This window comes from Corvus cornix, chromosome 4 (assembly GCF_000738735.6).
Source record: "Corvus cornix cornix isolate S_Up_H32 chromosome 4, ASM73873v5, whole genome shotgun sequence".
In the NCBI taxonomy this organism is placed as follows: domain Eukaryota; kingdom Metazoa; phylum Chordata; class Aves; order Passeriformes; family Corvidae; genus Corvus; species Corvus cornix.
The window spans coordinates 46,153,704-46,176,037 of record NC_046334.1 but is presented as its reverse complement, the minus strand read 5'-3'; the positions used below and the strand labels follow the sequence as shown (position 1 = coordinate 46,176,037).

Here is a 22,334-nt window from a genome sequence, read left to right as displayed (position 1 = left end):
AATAAATAGTTGATAGTAGCTTGTTTTTAATTATATTGTAGTATTTTACCATAAATTGCAAGATTAGTCTTCATGGTTTTAGTTTTCAGACTTTTACTATCCTAAGAAAGCAACCATATCTATTAAGACGGAATACACTTCTCTCCTGAAGAATCAGGGAGAAGCATCAGGGTTGCTTGGTGCCCTAGCTGCATTTTCATGCCAGCTTAGGTTAAGGTTAAACAGTGAAAATAGTAATGGATTGTAGTGTGGATACTGAAAACAATGCCATGTGTTTTTCATCTGATCTAAGAGTGTTTAAGTAATTTATAGTCTTGGGTCATTTTTATGCTTTTCATATTGATTTTTAAATATTTTCCATTATATAAATTTAAGGTGCTCTTAGACCTGTAAAGGTACTTGGCAAATACACTGAGCTAGGTATGCAGGTAGAACTTACACCATCTGAATATGGGTCTTTAGGTGTGAAGTGATACTTTCCTATTTTAGTAACTAGAAAGAGAGGAAACCTATCTTCTGCCCTTTTCAGATAGCAATTGTAACTAGAGTTTGATATTTTGCAGGTTCTTTCAGAACGCTCTAATCCTGAAGTAGACAGTTTTACCAAGCCACCTCCATTTTTCCCTCCAGGAGCTCCACCTACTCACCTTCCACCACCTCCTTTCCTCCCACCCCCTCCAACTGTCAGTACTGCTCCACCTCTGATTCCCCCACCAGGTAAGTATCCTGCCTTACATAGGGTGTGAATAATAAGAGATTCATTAACATCAAATGCTTCAGGTGCATTGTGCAGAATTTCAGAATTTCGTGTTTTGCTCTTTTCTTAAATGTATCTGTAAGACAAAACCAGAAACTTTTATTTTTACTTTCTCAGTAAGCATAATCCCAAGTAGTAAATAATTACCTAAAGACTAACTGCTGGTTCTTGTGTTCTTGAAAATATTTGAAGTGAGAAGCTGTTCTCTGTACTTCAATAACTGTTAATGCAATTGAGAGGTACGTGTTAACACATCATTCTACAAACTTTTGAACTAGAAGTATGGCATACTGTGAATTTGTGTCACAAGTTGGATTCTCTGATGTCTAAGGTCAAAGCAGCAAGAGAAGTTCTAATTCCCCTTTTCTCTCACAGCATGTATGAATTCCCAGTTTTGATAAGTATTGCATTTGCTCTGTACCCTTTCTTTCAGTCAGAAGTCTTATTAGTCCCTGATGTTTTTTCCCAGTGTCCTGTGTCTGTGAATCTTAGAGGAATCAAAGCTCTTTAAGAACTCTTCCCATTATTAATCTGTTTTGAAATTTACTGCTATTTACTGAACATTTATTGAATTTTGATATATATGGAAATTTACTGGGAGAAGTGTCATGGGCATTTGCACAAGTAGTACAGTTACCTGCATTTGTCATTTTAAGGCATTAAGTTCAAAAAGATTTGGCAGGAAACTGAGAAGAATGGTCAGTGAGAAATTAAAATAGATGGAGAAACTTTGTGGTGTATTTGAGTAGGAAAGTGAAGCATTTTTCTACAGAAGAGACTGATTTAAGGTGGAGCCTCTTTCCTTATTTTCTTCTGTTCCTTGGATTCTTTTGCTTGATTTGTTCTGAAAATCACGCTGAGCAGTTTCTTAGTTATTCTGCTTTCAGAGGGAATCTTTCAAAGTTTCTCTGTTAATATTCTTACGTATAAGCAAAGAGGTAACATTATTTGAGTGCAACTAGTGTGAGCCTTTATAGGGTTTAAATCCTCATAGAAGAAGTTGCTTCTTCAATTGCCCCTCCTAATTTTAAAACTTAACTCATTCTGCCTGGCAAGCCCTGGCTTTCCTCAGTGATGGTCATACACAAAAATTATAACACCTGGAAAACTCAGGAGAAGAGATTTAAAGATGAAATAATTCTCTGCCCTCTTCCAATTTTTTTTTTTTTAATAAATATAAAAAATAGAGTCTCTGAAGTGAGACTATGATAGTGCTTGAGTGATTTTGTGGTGTTTCCTTACTGGAGGAGGGGACAGAAAGGGAAGGAATGTGACAATAATACTTGCTGCAGTTTTAAGCTTCATTTAAACCTTTCTGATAAAACAATATCTGTAGTGCATTGCAGGTTTTTAGAAAGTAATGGTTTTAATTGTAATTGGGTTCAGAAAAGGCGTTCTAAGTTGTATATTATTAAAAACATGAGAACCACCCCTACCGACACCCCAGACGCACTTGGTGCAGGGATGTCACATAAAGGTACTGGACTTGTCTTATGAAACCCTTCACCTGTTGAATTTTTAAAAATGAAGGAAAACCACATGTGTTGCAGATCAAGCCAGCAGGTTTTAGTCTCATGGTTTACGGGCAGGTTTATGACACAGGCTTGTTCAAAAGGTCTTCTGGAACATCCTTCCTTGCTTCAAGTAGATTCGAAAATAACGATTAAGAGCTGTGGATTTGGTTTCCTCAGGCCTGTGTTTTAATTGTGCTGTTGCCAGCTCTTTATCATCAAAGCTGTTCCTAAAATAGATTCTGCCATCCCTTCTAGGTTCACTGGAGGAGGAGTAAAAAAACTACACTTACTCAATATTAAACTGGGACTACTTGCCAGAAAATTTAAGTATTCCAAATAAAAAACGTCTTCCAAAAGCGCCTTTGAAAAAGAATCTTGCTTTGAAGTTAGGTTTCTTGTTCTGTATTCATTCACTCTTGTGATTCAAATATTTTCTGAGGAACAAGTCCTGGAACAATTCAAAGCACCAAATGTAGAAAATTCTCAAATAGTCCTAGGAGATGACTGGCTGTGGCAAAAAATGTGCTAGTTTCTGTTTGCTAGGTTTACTGCTATGTTGGAGTAATTTTCCTCTAAAGCAAAATGTGGATGCTTGTTAACCAGGCTTTAAAAGTTGGTTTATGTGCTTTGGTTTAAGTGTGTAGTTAAAAATGTGACATGTAATTGTGATTTAAGAAAAAAATTTCTCTGAAATATTGAACTTCTGTTGCATAAATTTGCACTATATACTAGGGTTTGGTAAGTGACTGCTCAGCCTCAGCATCCTAAGTGTGTATTTTTTATCTTGTGATACAGAGAATTTGACCTAATTTACCCTGTGGCAAGAGAACCAAGTTGAATTATATTACATTTCTGAGGGATGTTACAGAGTTCAGCTAATTTGCAGTATGTTGTTAAGCTATGGCAGTGTTGTTCATGTTTGATTCCTTACTGCACAAGCAGAGTGCCTGTGTCATTGCTTTCCTTTAGTAAAACATACTTGATTTTCTGTAAATATTTACCAGCCTTGAGTTAGTAGGATGGTATACAATGTCCTGAAGGCAATTTTGAGCGCCTTAGGTAAAATGGTGCACTAATGACATTTGAGTTGCTTTTGACACACAAGTCTGAGTACTTAGGTTTAGGCTGGATATATCTTTGTGGCAGCACAAAAATGTTGTAGGGACATGACGAGGTCTATACTAAGTCATTGCACTGGTACAGTGTAGTCTCTTCATTGCAAGGAATGACAAAATATTTCTGTGCTTTTTCTCAGAAGTACTAATTGGCTGGTGACACTACAAGTATATTTTCATACACTTAGAAGGCTAAGGAGTGAAGAGTTAAGAAATTATTTATTTTCCAGTAACTGAAGCTTATGATTTTTTTTCTTGTTTTGTGTCATATTTCTGTATTAGTGAGGAAGGTAAGGAAAAACATTTGTTGAGAACTTATTAGATCTTTTAGATGTTTTTGTCAACTTGGCATGTAGAATCTTTCTTCCTTTCTGATACCATCAAGTAAATTAGCTTCTGTTTTAAAACTATATAAGCATTAATCGTGACTCTTTAAAAGTTCTTAAAGGTTTTTGTGGAAAAAAATGCTTATGTGGGTTTTTTTAGTGTAATACCCTACATTAACCAATTCATTAGAATTATTAGGACATTTGGTCTCTGGATATTAGTTGTATTCAGTCTGTCTTAATTTTGTTTGAGTGGCACTCAAGTGAAAATTTTCATTTGGCTTTTAGTCTTGTGGTGGTATTTTTACTTTTAATTCTTCACAAGATAACATTCTTGTGAATGAGGAATATATTAATAGTTTAATACAAAATATTTCCTTTTTGTAAAGAGGAGTTAGCTGATGGGTTTCCAGGCAGTTCTCTGGATAGTGCTGAGTGTCATGTGCAGTGCTAACAATGTACAGGTTTTAGTGCAGCAATTGAAATCTTTCTAAGGTGGAGCTAATAAATCACTTTGAGAGAACTTCTGGTATTTTTCTAGCTTATGTTCTTAACAGTGATGTATTACATAATATATACATGCTTAACATTTATATATTATATATATTTTTGATATGTTTTAGGCTCATGAAGGATCTGTTAATTAGAACAATTAACCAAAAAAGATTAATGGTAAACACTTTGGCTGTGCAACAGTTTGAGTTCTTAATTTTCTTTCAGGAATTTTCATCAGGAGTGTTTGGTCTTTCAAATGTTACACTGTCAAACATTTTATGGTGTGATACCCAGTGTTCTTAACAACTGTAGTGCACATTGGAAAGCTCATATGCTGGTGAAGAGAAAATGACTCATGCAATTTAGAAATTTGGCTGTTGGAGTTCACTGTCTCCTGATTTACACTTTGGCTAAGAGATCAGATTTTAAATCTTCAGGATTGGACAGAAACCTCACTTATATTTCACCATTTGTTTAATCCTATAGGATTAATGCTGGTAGGAATTTATGTCAGTGAAATTCCCAACAATTAGTGAACTTTTATATTGTTCACTCCTCCTCTGCTTGCATATTCCTTCATTCTGTCTTTCTATCAAGGCAGTCTGGGAGCAGTTGGCATTTCTAGACATTATAAGTGCATAGATTTAATAAAATGTTGCTGCCATACAATAGTCTTTTAGTTTTAATGTTGAACTAATGAGATACATGTAAATTTCATCACGCAGTGGTCAGTACTGTTCCATGTGAACGTTTATGCAGTTATGTCAAAACTGATGAAAGCATTTGCCAGAGTTTTCTGTTCTCTCACTCCCCAAAGTTTTGCCATGAGTTGTCACATTGAACATACTTATTTTTTAATGGAAGCAGAGTTGTTGATAACTGAAAGTGCTTTATGCCTAGTGAAGTAGTCACATTTTCTGTCAGTATTGCTTTAGCCCAGTTTATTACGTACCAGGGTTAGGTGTTCAGTTCAGGTAAAGCTAGTTCTTTGCAAAGCATGAGAAGATAACATCCTTTAAAGTGAAAAAATTTTTACCTTGTGACCATTCCTTTTATAATCAGTAAGATAGGTTTATATGTTGAGGCAGTATATTTTGCTAGGTCAGCTAATTTAGTTGGGAATAATTTTCTCAGCTTTTAACAGCTAAGCTAGATCTGAAGATCAGGTTAGAGTAATTCTCGCACATGCTTCTGTTAAAGGATGCTCCTTTCTCAGATATTTACAAGAAAATAGAGAGCAAAACAATCTTTTTCCCTCCACGTAGCAGCTGAATGATGAACTACAGTGTCATAGTATTGAGTCAGACATCTGTATTGCTTAGTGCTGCCTGAATACTTTGTTCATGTAGACCTACTATTTCCTATGCCAAGCTATTGAAGGTCAGAGGCCAATTGCATTTCCTTCCATCCAACCATGGAATATAAAATAAAGCAAATGTAGTCTATGGGATGTTACTTTCCTTCTGTATACTAAACATTTTAGGATTATGAATTTAAATCTAACCTTGAGACCCAGAGTCTATTTTTCACTATTCTTGCCTCTAAATAAATAAGATCTTAAAGAATAGGAATTTAAATTAAAAGCTAGATTTCACAAGGCTTGTTTAAAATTTTAACAATTTGTATTAATGTGAGATCTTGATCTGAGGACACAGAAAATATGTTATTCTTCTTGATCATGTATGTAGTGAAAGCTCAATCTGGTTTTAGATCTACAGATAATAAACTATTACTATATCTGATATTTGTTGTCTTTTTAGGTATACCAATAACAGTGCCACCACCAGGTAAATTTGCTTAGATTTTTTTTCCACATTTGGTTAAGAGATGAAAACTTAGCTGATGTGCAGCTTATCAACTTCCTTTCAATTATATAGATAAAAGGTGACATATACTAAAATACATGTGTATATATGTAGGCTCAGTTATTTTGATGCCAGGCAGAAGAGAAATTGTATGAAAATGCAGTTGACTAGTGGACCTAATCAGCCAGTTTTCTAGATATATATTTCCTTATTTTCTTTAAAATCTTTTTTTTCTCAGCTATGCAGTAAATAGTTTTGATGGTTGTTTATTAAGTATAGTTAGATACTTAGGAATTTGCCCATGCTTCTAAATTAACATATTTTTAAGAGTGATAAAGTTTTTAATTTGAAGCACTGATAATACATGTTTAATGTTTTGCCTTTGTCAAGCTGAAAAGTAGTTCTTAGTCTTACAAAATAAAATCCATTTGCACGGAAACAATTTTTGTCTTGTTCTCTCTGGGATTTGTTTGCCATTGTATGCTTAGCCTAGTTCTTTTATGTGTTTATGGGTGTTAGTTTTTTTCTTTCTCTCCTCCTTACCTAATTTATTGTTACAGGTTTTCCACCACCACCTGGCGGTCCTCCACCTTCCCTCATACCCACAATAGACAGGTGATTATCTGTTTGAAATCTTACTAAGCAATCTATCAGTATTCTGTAACTGAAATAAATGAATAAGTGCTCTTGCATTTCCCAGTGTTTTATGGATTTGCATCTGGGAGAGGGGAGACAGCTTCATATTTTTGCAGTAATTTTACAGAAATATTACTGATCTCACCTCAACATATTCTTTGAGTAGGTTACTTGGCCACTTACTACTTTAGTTATGACATAGTATCAGAATGACAAATTTGTTGATTTTGATGGTATATCAATGCCAAGACCTAAGGCAATGATTGTTAAAGTATTCTTCAGTACTCTGAAGGCTTATTTATATGAACTGTATACTTTTCAGCTGTTATATCCTTTTTTTATAGATGTCCACAAAAATTTGAGCACAAATTCAAGCCCTCATGAACTATAGGAAGTGCCAGAGTTCCACAGAATCCAAATTTGTATTTCTATTCTGTTCTAAGTGTTCAGCTGTAACAGACCTAACAGTACTTTTTCAAACCATTTTTATATGCATTTATATGTATATGCATACATATATTTGTATATATAGATATAAATATATAAGAGAAGGTAAAAGTTTGGCTGGCACAGTCCTTGAGAAATATTTGCTGGAGGCCAAAACCAGGTCGTATACAAAACACGTTTAAGATGGTACAAGCCACTTGTCAGTCCTCTGGACCTCAGTGAAGGAAGATGCACACATCTGTTCCTTTGAAATTGAAAATTCTGTTAAAATTTATCCTACAGGAGGATGATGGTAAATCTCCAAGAAAATCTTCATGATTTAATTGAGAAAAAATCCTAACTTAATGCATCATATGTGCATGAAAGTAAATTTATTACTGTGTATTGACCGTTGTTGTGAATGAGTGCTGCTTCTGATTGTATATATTGTATATAACGTATATATTATATATGAGTACATATTTACTGAAGGAGGTAGCTTTGTTGCTAAGGCTGAGTTTTTACATGTATCTTTAACATGGTTTTGCATGTATTTTCCACAGTGGACATTCTTCTGGCTATGATGGTCGTCCTGTTCGTGCATTTTCATATGGCAGTGGTAAGTAAGCAAGCTTGCTGGCTTTGGAAATTTTGACCAGTGTGATATCAAATTGTTTGATATGCTTATGAGGGTTTTAGCTAGAAGACTAAAAAGGTCTTGTCAGTATTTCATTATGAAAGCTCATTGCTGACCATTGTAAATAGATACATGCTGTTGCAGATTTAACCATTATTGGTAAATACTGTTGTTTTGCTTATTAATTTATATACTGGATATGTTTTCCTGCTGCTTTTGCAGAACTGTGGTTTTGAAATATTATATACCATAATATGGACTGCAAGTCAGGGAGAATTTTTTCTGCAAGTTAGAAAGGATTTAAAAGCAGGAGAACAAGTACTGTTGAGATATCATCAGAATTTTAACCAGTAAGAGCAGTCATTCAGAAATCCTGGGTGATGTACCTCTCCTTTCAAAAACTGTTTGTCTAAGACACTATAACTTTCAGCTATCCTATTGCAAAGTCAGTCACTTTTTTTTTTTTTTTTTTTTTTTTTTTTTTTTTTTTTTTTGTTACTGTTATGGGAAAAAAGTCTGAAGCTGGAAAACTTGACTTTGTGGTTTTTTTCAGTAAAAGTGAAATAAGAGTGAACTAAAATAAAAGCTTCATCATGTGCCACCAAATGGGCATCCACAGAACGTATGTGGAGTTTAGAACTGTTACCTAGCACAGCTCTGCTTCTTGATCCGAAGGAGAAAATAGAAAGATAAAGTAGATGGAATTATAGAATGATATGGGTTGGAAGGAATCATCAAAGATTATCTATTTCCAAATTCCCTGCCATGGGCAAGAACACCTTTCACTAGACAAGTTTGATCAAAGTCCTGTCCAACCTGGCCTTGAACACTTCCAATGTGGGGCATCCACAACTTCTCTGGGCAATCTGTGCCCCACCACCATCATCATAAAGAACTTCTCCCTTACGTCCAATCTAAGCCTACCATTTCTCAGAGCAAAACCATGGCCCCGCGTCCTGTCACTACAGGCCCTGACAAAGTGTCTCTCTCCATCTTTCAGTCTTGTAAGCCCCCTTGCAGTATTGAAAGGCCACAATAAGATGTGCCTGGAGCCTTCTCCTCTCCGTGCTGAACAACCTAAACAGCATAGGAGAAATGTTCCAGCTCTCTGATAATTTTTCATGGCCCTCCTCTGGACCGGCTCTAACATATCTTTGTTGTACTGGGGTCCCAAGAGCTGCATGCTCCATATACCTGAATACTCCAGTTGGAGTCTCACGAGGACACACAAAGAATCACCTCCCTCAACCTGCTGGCCACCCTTCCTTTTGATGTAGCCAAGGATACAAGTGGCTTCCTGGGCTGCAAACTCACATTGCTGGCTTGTATTTAATTTTTGCCCACCACTATCTCCAAACCATTCTCTGCAGGTTGCTTTGAATCACTTCATCACCCAGTTTGCACTGACATTGAGGACTGCCCCCACCAAGATGCAAGACCTTGTGTGTTGCCAGTCACTACTTCTGCCTTCAGTACATCTGCCATCCAGCTCCTAGTGCCTTTTCTTTCAGCTAAATTCTATTGCCATGCTTCTTGTTCCTTTGAACCCTAGACGGTGAGAGGAGAAATTGCAGGGGAAGTTTTGTCCGTTTCTGAGGAGGTGTGATGTTCGGCACAGACCAAATATTCTGCAGATCTATTTCGCAAATGTTCTGAAGTCTTAGGCATGGATATACAAAATGACGTTTTGTAATGGCTTGCAATTTCTTGAAGTTGTAGCAGTTCATGGAGTAACAAGGAGTACTTTGTTGACATTGTAAGGATCCTCATCAGTTATCAAACGTTTACTTTCATGTATTGGAAGCTTGTTATGTTTTCAAGAGCTCTTGAAAAAGAATTCATAAACATCTGCTTTACACAGACTTCTTTTTTAGCAGTAATTCTGAAGTTTTAGCAAAAAAGTAAAAGCTGAGGCATACAACTAAAGCCATGCAGATTATCATAAGGAAGGCAGTCTTACTAACACATACTAATGTATGTATGTGGCATCTATTACATAGTCTCCAGTGTAGAATGTTTTTCACTTTGATGTCTCTTTTGTTAGAATTTTCTATTCTGTCAAGTACTGTCAGGGACATAAGAATATTTCCAAGCTTTATGTTGACCTTTAGAGATGATGGCACACTTGTGTTGTTGGAGCACCAGTTTTAAAGGATGACTGTTACCGTGATCATGCCAACATTGAATTTGAACTTCTCCAGCAGGATTAAAAATTTGTTTGCCTTTACACGATTACGGAGACCAAGGAGCACAGTCCGTTGCTATCTTCCCTGTGTGCTTCCAGTGTATCTGGTATCTCTGTTGCAGCAAAAGCTTCCATATTTGCTGCACAAAGCAATTGTCTTATCTCTTAGCTGTCCGTATCATACGGACTTTTGAATCTGTGGAGACTCAGCGGCCTTTTATCAGTATTGCTCATCTTGTAGTGAAAGATGTTTTCCTGGTCAGCATCACATTCTGGCAGTCCCCGTTGTACAATGTGATTGCTGGTCAGTGTTTAGTAGTGCTCTCTGTGAATCAGAACTTGGGGACATTGAGAGCTCCACAGTGCAGCAGGGTACAGATGATCACTGTGATTTACAATCACTAAGTATATTTATTTAATAGTTGCTTTGGATGATAGCACTGAATCTCCAACCTGCTGTCATCTTTGACAGTTTGTGCATTTCCTAGCTTTGTCAAAATTGCAGGGGAAGATGTGCAAATGGAACACATAGCAAAAAGTACCAGTCTTGATTAAGGTTCCAGCCCTTCTTCTGCCTATTCAAATTCCTCAGCTCATGCTTTGGTGTCTTCCCTTGTGGCCAGTCAGGTTTCCCACTGCAAGCCCCTTAGGAAGGTTACACAGTAAAATAATATTCTTAACTTGTAGCTCAACAATATCTGTTTTGTTTTTGTGCTCTTCCACCACATCAGTGTGGTTTCGTCAGTTTGCTCTTAAATCCTTTCACAATTCAGTGCTACCTTTGCCATCAGATCTTTGGCTTTGCTTGAGCTGCATTTGATCAGTCACTGAAGAGCCTTGTATCGAATGCTTGTTTGCTTTTTCCTCAAGCAGTTCTCTGATCTGTGCTCTAAATGTTCTTTGTATCTTAGAAACTTGCAAGACATTTAGCATTACAGAAACAGTTTGAGAGTCAGTATTTTTTGAAGTACAAAGAAAAACATGAAATAGTTTGCCTTGTTCCATGAAGCTTTACATTTTTAAACCATCTCCAAAACAGGGCTCACATCTCCAAAACTAATAATTATTCAAAGCTCCCTTCCTGTTTTAAAAATAAAATCAGAGTTAAATTTTTGAAGTGTCTTTTTTCTTGTAGAAGTTATTGGAATAGTCAATGTAGAAATAATAGAAGTGACAAATTACTTCATTCAATGTAGTAAAAGCAGAACACCAATTCATATTAGACAGTAAGCTTCGTGTGTGTTGTGAGTAATTCCTGGTGAAAATCTAGATATAAAAATGTGCAGTGTGTCAAATTACTGTTTTGTCTCATGTTACTGGGGTAGAAATACTACTGTCTGATGAGAACTACTCCAGATGTGATGGAGTATCCAAAATTTATTGTAAAAGTTTGTGATGCCATTAATAATTGATTTGTAGTATACATTTAAAGTTAAACTTAAGTTTAAACTTTAGATCAGCATACGCTGGCAGCCAGTGTCTCATATACCATACGTGTGTTGTTGACCTAGTGGCAAGTCAAGGAAATTAGCAGTCTTTTAAGTCCAGCTGGTTATTTTGCTATTTCCGGCTGTTTTCCTTCGAAGAATTTCAGGTCTTGGCAGTATAATGAACAGCATAATATTGTATTAGGGCATTTTATTCTGTTAACCCCTCATTTTGCCTGTAGACCTGAAGTTAAACAGTGTCAAGCATTTCATTTGAGGCAAAACCTTTTATAAATGCTTTATAAAGGAATTATAATACTTTTCATTGCAAATGTATTTTAACAATGAAGTGTTTTTTCCTGCTCCACTGCCTGCTCTAAAAGTCTTTTGTATTCTTCCTCTGGAAGCTTGGCAAACTGCTCTCTTAAGCTTCTGCCAAAGCTTTCTGGGGCAGGCATACCCCAGACATTACAGGCAAGGCAGTCTGAACATAGCTGTCAGCAGAAGCCACTGGTTTTATAACTCAACAGTATTAAATACAGCACCAGTAACACACTTTACATTGTTCAGTGGATAATTATGTTACTTGTACTGTTAATCTGTTTGTGACACCATGAAGTCAAGTAAATATTGTTCTCGTATTATAGATGATGAAGTGGAGCTCAAAACAAACGATTTATTGAAAGTTAGGAAAGCTAGCAAGGCAGATAAGCAGAAAGGGAGAAGTCCTCAGTACTGTAAGTCCACTAGAGAGTGCTGTTTCCAGCTAAATACTCAGCCCTTGTTTTTCCTTTACAGGATGTGTTCATGGGACTTCTGGCGAGGGAGGGCAAGACAGAACAATTGGGGCGTTAAAAGTAGTAGTTCTGTATTACGTCAAAGTTGGCAAAAAGCAGTGGAGAAGCACGTTCCTTCTCCCCATTGGTAGCTATCTAAAAAAGGTTGTGAGACAGTGTTGAGACTTCCTTCTTAACATCTTAACATGTCAGTTCTAGATTAAGACTATGTTTTATTTTCTTAAACTGTTACATTTTAGTGTTATTAGTGGTTGTGCTGAGTATTCATAAATGTTATCTTACAAAGTGGGAGTTATCTTACAAGTGGGAGCGTTATTTCTTCTCCCCAGATTGAATTTATTTCTAAAGCTTCTTTTACATCAGAAAAGTATGGCAAAGCACAGTATAGAATATGAATTAGTGAATGAGAACTTCATAGCTAACATTATATTTTAAATAGAATTATTTTAAAGTACAAGAGATTAAAATAATAGCATTTAAATGTAAGGTTGGAAGTGCCCTTCTTTTTCTGAACTGTATTTTTGGAGCACCTGAGTTTCAAAGGCAGTTTTGTTTTCCAGTTGTTTCTGTTTTGTTGTTCCCCCGAAATCAAGCCATTTGGCCACATAGAATCCGATTCTTTGAGCAATTTTTTTTTCCCTCTGGAAGTGTATAGACAGTCTTTGGGGTACATACCCTGGTTTTGTACATCCTCATAAGAAGTCTGTAAATGAGTGCCAGAAGCTTTTATAATCATCATGGAAAAAATGCAGTGTTTTCTTGGAATTAACTCTTATGTGAAAGGGGAAGATTGAAAAATGTCATTGGAGGAAACTGACAAATGTGTTTTCATGCATAAGTGTCCATATGATATTTGTTTTTCTTCTTTCTAATACCTACATCTCTTTCTTCAGTCACCTTTCCACACCCTGCGGGTTCTGCACCCTCGTGGTCTAGTCTTCTGGACACCAGCAAACAGTGGGATTACTATGCACGAAGAGAGAAGGATAGGGAACGTGAGAGAGAGAGATCCCGAGATCGGGATCGCGACCGGGATCGAGACAGAGATCGAGACCGTACCAGAGACAGGGAAAGGGACCGAGATCACAGTCCGTCTTCAAGTGCGTTCAACAGGTCAGTGAAATGTCTTAAACGTGCTGTAACTCTGCTCAAAACCCTTGTCTCTGTTAAACAGTGTACTTCAACATGCAAATTTAGTGTTCTGCTGTATATTCCAAAGAGCTGGACAGTGTGGCTGACTCACCTTCACCTTTTTCTCTTGGAAGCTGTAATTCTAAATTTCTACATGTAAAGCAGAAGCAGAAAAAAAGGATAGTATACATCCAAACTGGTCATAATGCTTTACAGGTTAAAGGTGATTTAAGTCTTGAGAATGACTGAAATACCCATCTCTTTTTGACATCAGTAGGTCTAGAAAAAATCTACAGAAATATCTGTAGAAGTACCAAATAAATTTTAGTTGCCTATTCGGTACTAAGAGCAATGTGTTGCAACATTTGACCTTAATTAATGGTGTTACTACCTGCTAAAATGGTTAATATGGTTGTTAAAAAGGGCTGGATAATAATCTCTCCTCTCTTTTTTAAAACTGTTATTTCAAGGTCAAGAACTTTTTTTTCATTTTCACGTAGATGATGAAGATCATGTCAGATAACTTTATTCAGCTTTCAACTCTAATTGCTTTTTAAAAAATGGTGCAACATTCTGTGGTTCTGTGGTCCATGTGCTCAAGTACAAAAGCATTTAATGTTGAGATCACTATGGCTCCATAGAACAGCGGTCTATTGGTTTGCCAGATTTTGCTAAATTTCCTCTGCTCGTTATTTACTAAGCTTTTTGGGGTAAATACCTGATGCTTTTCTCAGTGTTCGTTGTTAAGTTGCAATTTTTGCAGAATATATGTGTTAGCTATTAGGCAGATTGCTTTTACTAATGGTTTTACGCTGAGGGGAATGAGAGCACCGAGAGTCAACGTTGCTGTGGTTGAGAGATGACATTTTTGCGTGATGATTGTTAGCTGAAGACCCAAACTGGGTGCAAGATGGGGGATTTTCCATGTACGTCGGTGCGGTGATGTCCTGTCCTCTGTGCATGTGCTTCATTCCAGGGTCAGTTTCTGAGAACTGAAGACCTATCTAAACATCTGTTTCTCAGACACCTTGATTGAAGGTCAGAAAGAACTCTGGTCATTCAAGGGTGCTTGAAATGAGCCTTAATAGCTTCCAGGCCTCAAGAAATCTCTGTGCTGCTGCCAGAGTTATCTGTAAAGGAGGGGGAAGAGCAGGCCTCGACTTTTTTATGTGACTAAATTATCCGCCATCTGTAGCAAAGCTGTTGCCACATGGCTGTGTAAGAAAATGGGAGGCCCTTAACTAGGATAAGTTGGTTTGGGAATCACAGAAGAGGTGGGAGGGGCTTAAGAAGGAACATGCAGACATAGTATGTCTTAAGAAGGTTTATTTTCAATTCTGTCCACTTATGAAAATAAAATGAATCGAGCTGTGAGGAAGAGAACGTGAACTATTTTAGAGACTGCACAGATTTATAGCTTTTATTTATATTCCCTTTGTTTAAACTTTGATAAAGTGGTACTTTGCTGGGGTTTGTAGTTAGCATTTTACTGCTCAGAAATTATGGTTTTCAATGGTTTTAGCAGTTGTTTTCCAGATAAATAGCCTGTGGTTTTGCTACAGCATTTCTTAAAATTATGAGAAAATAGGATTCTTTTTATTCTATTATAACCAAAAAGTGGTTTAAAAATGAGCTTTCAGCTGTCTTTATGTTCTGTTCTGCTTTTACCCTGCTATCCTCAGAGAAAGGTGTGCATTTTTACAATGTATCTCACTCTGCCCCCTTGAGAAGATGCCATTATTTTTGGACTGTTTCCCCTCTGCAAGGACTGGGGGTTTGTTTTGTTTTGTTTTGATAGTTTCAAGTCAGTTAGTTACCACTAAACATGTAGACTTTGGAATTTGATTGATATGTTACTGTTTTGTGGTTCTTGCTCAGCAATTTGAAAAATTAAAAAAACCCAAAAAAAACAACAAAACACACCCCAGCAACTGTGTTTCTAAGGTCCTAGAACTTAATAATCTCAGACAGAAGAGCAGATGGGGGTCTGGCTGGATTGTAGCTTTACAGGATTTGGTGTCCTGGTGGTCAACAAACTGAATGAGACTCCACAACCAATGTGTGATAAAGGTCAAAAACATGAAGCAGCGTTAGAGTGTTCCTGAAAGCTCCCAACACACTGGTCTTGGCAAACTGTTTTTTGCTTTACTTAGAGAAGTTGTTTATTTTCATCAGACACACTTAAGAAGCTGTCATGGTTCTTTAGTAGTTTGCCAAAATAAGGTTTAAAAGGGAGTATCAGTAATGTTTTTAACCTTTTCTAGAGTGTTTTACAATAACTGGGTAACAGAACAAATGCACAGTGTGAGTTATCATTAAGGGCTTTGTATCTCATCTTTGAAACCAAGCCAGAAGTCTACAAGTAGCCATCTAATTTCTCATGGCAAGCTTATCAGAAGTTAGACATTCAAATTTTAACTTTTTAATTAGATACTGATCATCAAAATATTAGTTTTGGGAAGCAATATCAGATGTGGGAGAAAACTATAGTTGCACAGAGAGGCTGGGGAGACTCCATCCTTGGACATATCCTGAAGCTGTCTGGACATGGTGCTGGTCAGCTGGTGGTCCTGATGGCCCTGCTTTAGCTGGGGTTTGGTCCTGATGGCTTCCACTCATGCCTTCCAACCTCAGTTAGTTTTTGTGCCATTTGATCACAAATGTGCTTTGCAGGATTCAGTCAGCTTACTCTCAGATCTGTGGTTATGAATGCATTGTAAAATCAATGCAGGTGTATTACTCCATGGCAAATCATAATTTTGAGTCCTGTAGTTGTAGCTGTAGTTTTCCTGGTTTTGATGTGTGAATATTTTTTGTGTCCCTTAGAAAAGCAGAATTTTCTATGGAGTGGTTAATGCTCCTCTACAGTGTCTTAAATTACTAATTTCTGACATTTGCTTAATGATGTAATCATACAGAGTTTCATAAAAAGACTGGTGCTGTTGCTTCAGGTGTTCCCCCTTCTCACGCTGAGTTTTCATGCATAGCTGTAATAGTCATTAATGTAAAATCCTCACTTGGGAAATGGCCAGAGGATCCAGGTCGTGGCAGATAAAATGAGTTTGATCTCAGTTCTCACTGCTCCAGGACATGAGAAATCTCTTCAGGCTTGAGCTGTTCTCCTTGTGTGATCTGTTCTGCTGCTGCCAGGGTCCTCAGGAAGATACTTTCTTTCATGGAAATGTTGGCAAAGACAGAAACACTTGCCTTTTGTTAGGCCAGCGGTATCTAAATCGTTACTGATTTTACTTCTTTAGAAGGCCCGGTTACATTGTGCCTTTCTTTAGGACTTGGTGGGGATCTCCCAAACTAGGGTTACACAAGACTTCATGTGATACATAAATAATTACACTAAGTTTATTTGTATTGATGTTGCACTGTTAAATGATGCTGGATAGGATTTTCTTAGTAAAGGAATGATGAAATGATCATGTGATCATGCCTTTCTAAGCTATGCTAATGTAGCATTTGAGTCGTGTTGGCTAACAATGGATAGTGTTCTCATCTTTTTTTTTTTTCCAGATTTCAGTAAACTCTTAGAACTGCCCTTTTCATCAAGTCAAAATATAAAAATATGTTTTAAGTAAAGCCTTTGAATTCTTGTCTAACCTGTGATATTTAGGGGTTTTTACCATCATTGTGGCAGGGCAGCATTTCATGGTAATCCAAGAGAGAAGTGGAAGTAGAGACAGCACTAGTACTGGAGAAAAGTTAATTTCAAAAGGAACCCAAAACATTTAGTATATTTTACTCTTTGTATTTAGCTTTTCCTTTTCTTGAAGCAGGTGTAAGGAAGTAGATAACTACCAAAATCTTATTTTAATTTACCCAAATTGTATAATAGTCAAAAAGTGTGCTGATAAGTGTTGAATGTATCAAACACTGATCCAAAAACATTACTGAAGTTTATGTAGGGTTGTACTGCCTTCACAGTTAGATACAGGTTCAAGCTAACAGCCTGATAACTCCTGTATAAACTTAATGGGACACTGTTGTATTCTTTTTTCTTTCATTTTTAATGAACAATTTCCTTTCAAAATTGCATTAACTGCACAAGTCTAGTGTATAATGAAGAACTTTATTGTCCTTTAAGCACTGGAACTCATTTAGACACCCAGAAGCAATATTAAGATTTTCTTGTCATTTAGCTTGTTATCATTATGCTCCTTGGTCTCACTGTCCTGACAATCTCTTCTTTCTGAATCAGTGATGAAGAACGCTACAGATACAGAGACTATGCAGAGAGGGGCTACGACCGCCATAGGACAAGTAGAGAGAAGGAAGACAGACACAGAGACAGGAGACACAGAGAGAAAGAAGAGACTCGACACAAGTCATCTCGAAGGTTTGAGTTCTCTTTTTTTAATAGGATACGAAAGACTTGCCCAGTTAAAAAAAAAAAAACCAACTTTTAAAAGAACCCCAAACAAACAGGAGTTTCGTGGAAAGATTGTAAACACTTGAATGTGCTACTTGGAACAAGTCTGTTGTCATATAAAACATGGACAGATAAAAAGCAATACTGACCCTGGGTAACCTCGTACTGAGTGATGTGTGTGACTGTCAGTATGTGAACAGAAATTAGGACTTTGGGGAAAGAAGGGTAAAAATGGTGAGTCAGAAAAAGGTGGAATGAAGCTGACATTCAGCAGCATGAACAGAAGAACTCAACAGCCATTCTCAGTAAGTAAAATAACCCTTATGGTCACTTGATAGAAATTGTTCTACATGATCCATTTTAAGGTAGAAAGAGAAGTTAAGTCCAGAAAATAGGGTCAGCAAGAATGTCAAATTATTAAGGAATGCCAGCAGGTTAAAAGTATTATTAGAATATGGGTTACAAATGTGAAAAATCATTCCATTTTCCCCACAAAAAGTACAGGATGGGTAGATGTATATTCCATTCCAGGAAAAATTCAGTTATGTGCTGACATCCAAATACTCTTGAGTTGGGAGCAGATGCCGGTTTTCAAATATGAATGCAGAAGCTGGTTTTTTTGGTACTTTGTAATTAAATAGGGCCTGAAGTGTCAAGTGTTTGAGGCATGTTTTCTCTCTATTTAGTAACAGCAGACGTCGTCACGACAGTGAAGAAGGGGATAGCCACAGAAGGCACAAACACAAGAAGTCCAAAAGAAGCAAAGAAGGAAAAGAAGCCAGTGGTGAACCTGCTCCTGAACAGGAAAACACTGAAGCTGCCCCTGTGGAATAGGCTTGTGTGATTTTTGCCTACTTGCATATATATTAGTGCCAGAAATAGATTACTATAAATCTTGTTATTTTTCTGGGAATTATAATAATTTGCTCTTAATCTTGTTCTGTTAGTTTGAAATCAAAGGTTACTTTGGTTTTTTTTGAAAATAAAAGAACGAATTTTTCATGTTAAGATTCTTGGACTGACTTTGTCTTTTAAGAAACAGTGAAAAAACAACTTAAAGCTAGAGGCTTATGCTCTTACAATATAAGTAGGGCTTAAATTCTTTGTATTAAATTGTCTCCTTTTTTCATAAGCCAACGGGAAGGTCATTCTTTTACTGACTTTAGAACAGTGTGCATTCATTTTATTATATACCCAACATCTGGAACAGTGTGGGTTTAGCTTAGCTTTTGGAGTCATGTTTGGAAAGGTCATCCTTTACTACAGGGGTAGACAGGAACTGGAGGCTCTTCAAAAGCCTTGTAATAATGTGAAGCAAAAAAAAATTGGGGAAAGTGGGAAAGGTGCCGATTGTTCTTAGTTGAATGGAACACTGAGTGTGATGATGATACACTTGGTAATTATGTCTGGTTTGTGTGGGTGCATAAGGATGAATTAAGCTGGATAATCGTCCCTGCTGCTTTTCAGTGGCTTAAGAGAGAGTTCATTTTAGTCTTTGTTCTAGGGGAACAGCTGTCCTTAACATGATAAAGATTAACAAACATATCCTCTTCCCACTGCAAGCTTGTGAGATAAAAACAAGACTGTGGAACACGAGTAATTTGCAGAAAGACAAAGGACTATTTTAAGAGACATATAAGACCATCATCACTTTCAGGTTTACTTCATGCAGAACTGTATCAAGTGTGATTGATAAGGCAGTCCCACAAAAATTGTACTGCTATTCAGAAGATTTACTTGATGGCATTAGCAGGGTGCAGTGTATTTCCTTAAAAGTAATATTCTATATAAAAATCCCAGATTTAATAGTATTAATCAAAACAAACCAGGGAAATGAGGTAATTTGGTTTTGGATGAAAATAACATCTGTACAAGTACACAGTTACAATTATTTTTAATTATTTTAGAAATTTCATTCACAGTTTTACAGACTAACAAACAGTACTTGAAAGTCTTGAAAATACCAGCTTCATGCTGACCATGAGAAGGTACACGTAATCAAAGTGCTGTGTTGGATAAAAACCTTCACCTGATTATTGCAACTAGAAAAATTGCAAGAAATATTTCCATAAGTTATTCAAGGTTTTCTTTTTGTAAATCAAAATAAAGTGGGTGAGCAGAAGCTGTTGCTCCTTAAATTTCATTATTATTATAATGCATTAAATAGATATATAGATATGTATAAAAAAAACAACAAAAACCCCTTAAGAACACAGGGAAGGAAGGGCTTAAGTCTGTAGCTTGGATCACTCTGAAGTGATTTTCTGACAGGTGTCACTGCTTTGCCTAAACTTGACTTTTCTTGACATGCAGGTTGAAATTTCACAAACATTTTCTTTATAAATACATACTTGACCCCCCCCAAAAAAGCAAAGACTGATGTTCCTTTTTTTTTTTACTTTTGTTTCCATGTTAAGATACTTGTCATACTCTCCATGAAGACTTGTTTTATAAAAAAGTGCCGGGCCAGGACACAATTGTGAGAGTAATTTTTCCTTTTAGTTCTTTGAGCATCCTTGCCAAGCAGGCATGCATCATCCCTGACGTGTTCCTGCCATTGACAGCAAGGAGGATGTCACCGCATCTGAAAAAACAAGTGCAAGACAACAATTAAACAAGGTGACTTCTTACCTTAAATGTTTTCAAATGCCAAAGCACATCCTTCAACTGGGGGGAAGGGGTAGAAATTAGTATTGTGATTCCTTCTCTGACTAACTACTGTTCATGAATAAGGGAATAAAGCAGGTGAAAATACTTGACTTGATTGAATTTCTTACAAATTTGTAATTAATTAGACATATTTGAAAGAAAACATGATACAGGTCTTCTGATGTTCATTCTGAAGAATCATCTTAACAGAATCATAGAAGGGCTTTGGCTGAAGGGACTTCAAAGACAATCCAGTTCCAACCCCCTTGCTCTGGGCAGGGACACCTTCTACTAGACCAGGTTGCTCAAAGCCCCAACCAACCTGTCCTTGAATAAGGAGGAGCCATCCACAACTTCTCTGGGTAGCCTGTTCCAGTGCCTCACCACCTTCACGTTAAATAATTTCTTTTTAATATCTGGTCTAAACCTACTGCCTTTCAGTTTAAAGCCATCTTCCCTTGTCCTAGCACTACATACCCTTGTAAAAAGTCCCTTTCCAGCTTTCTTGTAGGCCCTCTTTAGATACTAGAATGATCTGTGTTCTGAACAAATTTACCTTTTAATCCTTGTTAATTGATGTAAGTTTGTGCCATGACTGTACATTTACTCTCTTCAATTTTATTGGTGTTTGCAGGGAAGATGTTTGGTTGGGGTGTTTAGAACTAGGTATGTGGAAAACCTCTGTGCTGGCATGCTTTGTACCACCCCGGAGACCAAATTGACTCATCTTTTAACTTACATACTAGTGGATTGCTAGACATCTGAAAACATTCTCCTATAAAGGCAGATCTGTTAAACTTCAGGATACTTATGTCCTGCTTCCAGATCTCCCAGAGTTATTTCTGTATCAATGAGTCCTTCCCCCGTCCCTGCCCGTCTTAATGAAAACATGTTTTTTAAAAACCACTATAAGTCAGCCCGAAGAAAAACTTAATTAAATGCTACTTTTTTTAGATAGTTATCATTACCTAATTCTGCCATCATTATATGCTGGTGTTCCCCCAACAATGGATTTGATAAAGAATGGTTTGTTCCCAGTATGTTCTTCATAACCTCCTACGATGCTGAAGCCAAGACTTCCAGATGTATTTCTTCGTAATACAATTTCTTTGCAGCTGTACAAATACCTGAAATAAACCAGTTTAATTAAATGTCTTATAGTTAATTTCAGATTCTGATGAACCATTAATATTGAATCTGCCTTTTCATGCACCCACAGAGTGTTTTTAAGAGTTAAAATAGTGCCATAGTTCCACTGTATTAAGCACCTACACTTCTGTTTCTGTAGTACTGCTTTCCTGTTATAACAAGATAACCAGTTGTCCCAAAAGTAAAATTAGTAGGTAATCTTGGGCTTAAGTATTAAATAAGTTTTTTTATAGGGTAGAAATCTATGCAAATGCTCTAGATGGTGTGATGGAAAAAAGCACTTGAGTCTGGATTTAATGTTTGTAAATCAGCAATTCAAAAAACTATTTCATCTACCTTGTACAGCCCAGTGACTTGCTTATCTTCCAATGAGCCTGTATGTGATTAATTATGTCAAAGTGCTCAGGCATTTACTACCGTGGGGCACATCAAAGTGAAATAATTTTAAGGATAATGGAATGAATTACAAAAATGATGGCACAAAGACAGGTATTGGTGGAATTTGGGATCCTGAGCTTTTCTTGTTGAGTAACCTGATAAGTCACAGCATGGAAGATGAGAGAAACTTATCATGTGAGTCACTGCTTTGGAGTACTGAGTCTGCTCTCAAGAAGATAGCTTGTCCTCACTATAATGGTTAACACAAGATTTTATAGTAAGAGAACTGAAATCTGCATTTCTCTCCATTTGTCTTTTGAATGTTTTTTATGATACTGTAGGTTATGCTTGGTCAAAGCTTAGGTTCCAAAACTAGGAATAGGGGAAAACAAGAATAATGTTATTAGACTCTTAAATGTTGCCTGTTGCTCTGAGTTCATTAATTTCTGTTTCCTTTTTTTTAAACCAAATTAATTCCATGTGTTACAGAGTGAGTGATAGAAATCTGTCCATAGTACTTAACCCACTT

At 36.7% G+C, this 22,334-nt stretch overlaps 2 protein-coding genes across 17 annotated transcripts in view; one reads left to right on the top strand and one right to left on the bottom strand.

Moving 5' to 3' along the window:
* The window catches only part of FIP1L1 (factor interacting with PAPOLA and CPSF1), a 38,956-nt gene extending 20,319 nt beyond the window's left edge, over positions 1-18,637 (top strand). For 4 of the 6 annotated variants that reach the window (XM_039551033.1, XM_039551038.1, XM_039551036.1 and 1 more), the window contains 7 exons: positions 564-717; positions 5,968-5,994; positions 6,573-6,627; positions 7,638-7,693; positions 13,014-13,233; positions 17,459-17,596; positions 18,316-18,637. In XM_039551033.1, the coding sequence (XP_039406967.1) occupies positions 564-717; positions 5,968-5,994; positions 6,573-6,627; positions 7,638-7,693; positions 13,014-13,233; positions 17,459-17,596; positions 18,316-18,463 (798 nt within the window). In that variant the 3' untranslated portion in view covers positions 18,464-18,637. The remainder of the gene's footprint in view (positions 1-563; positions 718-5,967; positions 5,995-6,572; positions 6,628-7,637; positions 7,694-13,013; positions 13,234-17,458; positions 17,597-18,315) is intronic. The other 2 variants (XM_039551034.1, XM_039551037.1) reach the window with 1 other exon arrangement.
* An 861-nt stretch (positions 18,638-19,498) lies between these two features.
* LNX1 (ligand of numb-protein X 1) overlaps positions 19,499-22,334 on the bottom strand; it is a 153,006-nt gene continuing 150,170 nt past the window's right edge. For all 11 annotated transcript variants that reach the window (XM_019287081.3, XM_019287080.3, XM_010401674.4 and 8 more), the window contains 2 exons: positions 21,247-21,405; positions 19,499-20,213 (listed from right to left, as the gene is read on the bottom strand). In XM_019287081.3, the coding sequence (XP_019142626.1) occupies positions 20,078-20,213; positions 21,247-21,405 (295 nt within the window). In that variant the 3' untranslated portion in view covers positions 19,499-20,077. The remainder of the gene's footprint in view (positions 20,214-21,246; positions 21,406-22,334) is intronic.